This window comes from Episyrphus balteatus, chromosome 1 (assembly GCF_945859705.1).
Source record: "Episyrphus balteatus chromosome 1, idEpiBalt1.1, whole genome shotgun sequence".
In the NCBI taxonomy this organism is placed as follows: Eukaryota; Metazoa; Arthropoda; class Insecta; order Diptera; family Syrphidae; genus Episyrphus; species Episyrphus balteatus.
The window spans coordinates 142319575-142326014 of record NC_079134.1 but is presented as its reverse complement, the minus strand read 5'-3'; the positions used below and the strand labels follow the sequence as shown (position 1 = coordinate 142326014).

At 29.6% G+C, this 6440-nt stretch overlaps 1 protein-coding gene across 1 annotated transcript; it reads left to right on the top strand.

The window, feature by feature from the left end:
- Positions 1–828: 828 nt before the first annotated feature.
- On the top strand, positions 829–5627 carry LOC129906591 (charged multivesicular body protein 4b). The gene is made up of 5 exons (XM_055982403.1): positions 829–1196; positions 1338–1515; positions 1580–1677; positions 5248–5421; positions 5485–5627. Exons 1-5 carry the CDS (start codon positions 1019–1021, stop codon positions 5535–5537), a joined length of 681 nt encoding a protein of 226 aa, XP_055838378.1. The 5' UTR covers positions 829–1018; the 3' UTR covers positions 5538–5627.
- Positions 5628–6440: the final 813 nt, after the last annotated feature.

Below are 6440 nucleotides of genomic sequence, written 5' to 3'. Positions count from 1 at the left end.
GCTTTTGGGGCCCCTGGCCTGAAGTTGTTTGCTTATGTATTGGCTTGAAGTTATATTTGGTATGCCATTAACAAAACTTTTTTTGCTTTTTTGGGGTCCCTAATGTATTATTTGTGGTTGCAAAGATTTTTCAAGTAATATTTTTTGGGTCCCTAAGATAAAATTATAATTTTTCTTTTAAAAAAGCCTTTTTTTTTTAAATCAATATATATTTTGTGGCTACTACCAATGCATTATACATTAGACTGAATTACATAATTTGTTTCCCTTGTATCCGAAGTCATTCAAATACATTTTAATTTACTTCGTAACTCAATTTATGCTTAGAGCTTCCTTCTCTGCATTGTCTTCAGTGGGGGCCCTGGGGTCGGTGGGGGGCCCCGGGGCACCGCCCCGCTTGCCCCAAGGAAGTGTACGCCCCTGCACATAGCAACCACTCGTTAACGAACGTATGCCGTAATTCGACCCCAGAAAGCTTATGTTTTGGTCCAATAAACAATTTGTATACCCTTTTTTACAAAACAATTGCGCTAGCCAGAAAAAAAATATTTTCACTTTTGTACATTTTCAAAAAGTAGTGTATGTATTTAAGCCTTTATAAGTACTTCTGCAGTACTTCATGATAGTACTGCTGAATGTGCATAACGAAGTACATCCAGAAATACTTCAAAATAAAAAATAATTTTGGAAAACAACATAAGTGTGCACGTGGCCCAGTCTCAAAATGTAAAAAAAAGTCCCCAATTGTACTAGATTTTGAAAAAAATACAAAAAATATCCCATACATTTTATCTCTGTGTGTTGTTTTTGTTGGATGACGCATGCTGTCAAATTTTTCAACTTCATTTTTTGAGGAGACACAAAAAAGAAATAAAGAAATTTTACGGATAATCATCTTTTCATTTTGCTCTCGATTTCACTATCTTCCTGCTTTGTTTAAAAGTTCTATAAAATTAAACAAAAACATTGTGATAGTTTTTTTTCAATACCAAAACTAACAAAAAAATCATAAATAAACATGAGTTTCTTTGGTAAAATGTTTGGGGCAAAAAAAGAAGCTGCCCCAACAACGGGCGAAGCAATACAAAAACTTCGTGAAACTGAAAATATGCTAATTAAAAAACAAGAATTTTTAGAATCGAAAATTGATCAAGAACTTGATATGGCTAGAAAAAATGCATCAAAAAATAAGCGAGGTAAGATTTTGAGTTTGAGTTAAGGGAAATTGGGAAGAAAATAGACAAACTCACCGATATGATAAAAGTTTTGCGTCGCACACGCTCACACTGAGTCTATATTGAGTCATAATGTTTATTAATTAATATTGTCCAATACAGCTGCCATTCAGGCTTTGAAGCGGAAGAAGCGCTATGAGAAACAATTGCAACAAATCGATGGAACTTTGTCTACGATTGAAATGCAACGGGAAGCCCTCGAAAGCGCAAACACGAATACAGCTGTTCTTACTACAATGAAGAACGCAGCTGACGCACTCAAGGCTGCTCATCAAAATATGTGAGCATGGAAAATGGTCTCAATGTCAGGGAAGTTTGTTTGATTGATTCTCTTTGTTTTTCAGGGATGTTGACCAAGTTCACGATATGATGGATGATATTGCCGAGCAACAAGACGTTGCCAAGGAAATCTCAGATGCTATTTCGAATCCAGTTGCCTTTGGTAAGTTTATCAAAAAATTCATAATTACAGTTATCCCTCATCAATTTATTTTTCTATATGATGTACAAATAAGACTGACAGCTTTATTGCTACTTACAACTATCAATTGACAGTTGATAAAAATAAAATTTCAATATATTAGCTGTGTTCCTTTGGACTCAGTAAAGTACTTTTTAGTACTTCTGAATCCATTCAAAGACATTTTTTCTATGGAAGAAATGGAGTTGAACACAACTTAGCAGTAGATACTTAAGTCGAGAGGAACACACTGCTTATTACCTACTTAATTATAAAAAGTTTTGAAAACAGATTGGTGCCAACCGTTAGAAATTGAATAGAAATGAAAAATTCCATTAAAATGTTGACTGGTTTCCATACAAATTAGGCTTTAAAATTCCAAATTTCAGTATTTATCAACTATCGATTGATAGTTGCAAATCGCAATACGCTTGTGAGTTACGCTTTATAGTACCTTTAAGTTGGACTAAAAAATTAATTACTTTAATTCAATTTGTACTTACAATAGATTACAAAATAAGATAAGATACAATTTTAAATTAAAAAAAAAAATCAATTGAACATTGCGAGCGGGTCAAAATTCTGACTTCAAAATTCTGGTTTTCAAAATTCTGCTTTCTTCACGAAAATTCTGTTTTTCAAAATTCTACCTTTTTTCTATTCTGTCAATCAAAATTCTGGTTTTTAAAATTCTACTTTTCAAAATTCTGCCGGCATATGGATCAAAATCATGGAGGTGGAAAATTTGATGTCCAGACATTTTTTTAATCAAAATAACATTTATTTAAATCTTTTTTCTCATACCAACATTTCTTAAAGTGCCAATATTTTAATCATCTAACGTACAAATGGTGCTGCAAGCAGTTTTAAAAGTTGATATTATATGGATTTATCATTCCACACTTATTTTTATGGATAAATATTGAAAATGTATGTTAGAAGCTAGTTTTTGTTTCATTTTTAAGTAGCGTATATCAATTCACCGTCATTCCGGGAACGCTTGTTTTGGGGTATAGTTAGATTGAAATTTTAATTTTTTGGTGATATTATGATCGAAAATCGAGGCCACTACAATATAATCTCAAAAATATTTCGTTTTACTTTGTGACATAAAAAATAAAAATAAATTAAGGTCAAAACGTTATTTCCGGGAACGTCATTTCCGGGATCGCTCTTAGAATCGATATTGTAGTCTTACACTCATAATATATCATTCACATTCATACTATTTATAGACCTTTAACATCGTTTTAAATAGATCAGCACCATTTTGAGGAACATTTTCTAGTACTAATTTTTGGGGTTTTGCGGTAAATTGAAAAATGTACATGTTGTGCTCTGCCCGTTTATGAACTGACAAATTATGGCTAAAACGAACATTTAAGCATGAAATTTTTATCATAAAACAAAGTTGATTTTTTAAGAATTCGGTCATCGAAATTTCCCCTCTCCTCTCCATATATGGGTCAAAATCCCATATATTTGAACAAAAAAATCCTGCAAATTCCGTTTTTTTTTATACCTAGCATTTATGCGCTTTCAAAAGAAAAATACACTTCATTAATGTAATTCAACATTAGTACTTTTCCAAATGTCTTTTTTTTAACTGTCGCAAATATTTTTTAAAAAGTGTAGACTGACTTTCATTAAATTAACATCTATATACTTATTAGCAAGGAAAGGATTTTTATGTCCTAAAATATTCAAAAAAAGGCAAATAAAAATCAAATAAAAGGCAAAAAAAGGCATTTATTAAATAAAATTTATATTTAATTATGAAAGTACCTATTACACTACCAGCTGCTTTTTAAATTTATTTGAAATGAGCTGAAAGACCTCTACTTGAGCAGAAACTAATAGACTCGATTTAAAACTGTCGAAGTTATTCACATCATTATTAATTAATTACAGAATTAATTTGTTCGACTATTTTTAGTCCCTGGTTGAATTTGAAAACAGTAGTGAATTTTCGATAATTCATTTTCGTTGATATCCTTTAAAAAGGGGAACACTTGCCCAATCTTTGTCCCTTTGAAAATAAAGATTTAAAAATAAAAGTAAAAGTGTACATTTACATTCTCTCAAAACTATACCTGATTTTTGCAAGCTTTTAAAAATTTGAAAACAAAATCCAAAAATTTATTTTAAAGCTTAAGAAAAAAAATAAGAAATTGAATTTAGAAAAGAAAAGTATGTATGTAGGTACCTACTCAATCTTTCTACTTTCTTTTTCTACTGTGTTCAGTACAAGCTCATTTGTTTTCATGTTATTATGGTTAATAGATATTTAGATTCAAGATTTTTTTTCGATTAAAAAAAAAGCTATATACTTAACAAAAGGCATACAAAACAAACAAACTTGCCAAAAATAGACAAAAAACCTCACTGATGAGTATATATGGCAAAAAAGGCACTAAATGGTAAAAAAAGACATGAATCGTGTTTGTATATAGTTTATACTTTCATACGATAACGCAAAAAAGGCAAAGTTAAAAAAATCCGTTCCCTGCTTATTAAAAACGATGTTGCATTTGTATGATACAAAATATTCCTTTTCGTTATTTTTTTTGAATATCCATCTTTATTTGATAAATTAATAAATCAATTATTTTTCGAAAATATTTAAAATTAAAAACGTTTTCTTAATATTTTTAAATTTATTTATTTGATAAAAAAAAATTTTGATATGCATACAAAAAATGACAAAGTAAGCAAGTAATCTAATAAGCAGAACTTGCAGAATTTTTTAAAACAGAATTATGACCCCGGCAGAATTTTGACCTTAACCCGAATACATTCTTTTTGCTGTTTGTGTTTTAAGATGAATTAAGATAGTTAATCATGATGATTTTTTGAATTCTATCATTCCTATTACCTGTTCTATAGACAAAGGTAAAGAGTTCCATAGTTTGGTGGCATAAACATAAAATAATCTCGATGAATTTAGATATACATACATAGGTACATAAAAGGGTAATAATATTCAAGATTCGAGTAGATTGGGCAGTTTAACTTATCATAATAAATATGAAGGTGTTTTTTTCTTTATTATTTAATGCAAGAAAATACAACATCTTCCATCTAGAAAACGCTAAAAACTGCTTCCTAATATGGTCGTTAGCTGAAAGAGAACGATTTATTTTGAAACCAAGGCTTGCAACCGTTGACGCGAACTCAAGTTTGAGCTGCGATAGTATTATAGGTGGAAGGTCGTCTTTATAAAATTTCTGTCCCTTACACTAAGTCCTTTAATAGGTTAAACGGTCAATAAAGGTAAATTTGGACAAAGTCTGGATAGAGATGAAACATGACATTTTTGCAAACTAATAGATCGTTAATAAATATACAGAATAAGATTGGACTCAAAATCGAACCCTGTGGAACTCCAAATTAATCAAGTTGGAAAATGTGTCACCAATTTAACTCTTTGACTCCATTTTTCCAAGTAGTCTTGAATTAGCCGTACCGATCTTCTACTAAAACCAAAATATAAATTAAGTTTTTTTTACATAGAATATCATTTTATTTTAACTCAAATTTAAATTTATCCAGGAGCCGATATTGATGATGAAGAACTTGAACGTGAATTAGACGAGCTAGAACAAGAGAACTTTGATAAAGAAATTATTGGAATTGGCGAGCCAACACCTCTGCCGGAAGTACCTACGGACGATGTCAAAGAAAAGGCAGGTGGCACCAAACAAAAAGAAAAGAAACAAGCAACAAGTAAGTGATCCACAGACTTCTTTCCCTCCAATTAGACTCAAATAAGTTTTTTTTTCTCTTTAGATGATGATATGAATGATCCCAGCATGAAGGAACTCCTAGCCTGGGCTGAATAATTCATTCTTCTTTTTGTCTCTTAAAATAAATATATTAAAAAAAGTATGCTTCGATATTTATATACAATAAAATAACAAAACAAACAAAAACACTGTAGAAACAAAAAAGTCGCTAAGGTAAAAAAACATAAATTAGGAGAATTCTACAAAATTTTCTATGCAACATATAAAAACAAAAAAGAAAACACGAATTTGATTAAATCAAAAATAATTATGGAATTTAAAAACAAAAATGATTGTGGTTATTTTAAGAGCAATTAAATATTAAAAAAATATAAATCCTTACTAATTTACTCAAGTCAAAGGAAATTAAAAAAAAACCGTTACATATTTTATTTGATTCCATAAATAATTCTCTTAAATATTTTGTTTGTTTGTATTTTTTTCGAAATAGGTAGTCTTTTCTGTTGTCTTTTTTTTTTTTAATTTTTCATTATCAAAGTTGTCGGAATGTTAACGTGATTTTATTTTTTTAAGAACTTTTTTTTTCTCACTTTATTTTATGTTGATCATGATAATGAATAAATACAATAAAAACTTATGCAACTTAATTAATTTCTAAATTATATAAATCAGTTATTTTTGAATTTTTGTTCTTTTTTCAGGAATTCAAAGTTTTAGTTCTATTTAAAAGTATAAAACAACAAAAAGTGAGATCTGTAAAGGCTAAAAGATTGTTAGGCCCGAGATTTCTAAGAAACAAAATTGTGCCGATTCTAATTTCAGAGAGATGCAGCTGAGGTACAGCTGTCATTTTACTTAGTTTGTAAAAAAGTTGTGGCTTTTATTGTATCTAGCAAAGGAAAGTGTATTTGTTTATCTTTTTATAATATGGAGGTATTATCCCATTATTTTTGCTAGAAGATAGAAAATAATCGATCTTCAGTTGCAAATGGAAATTCT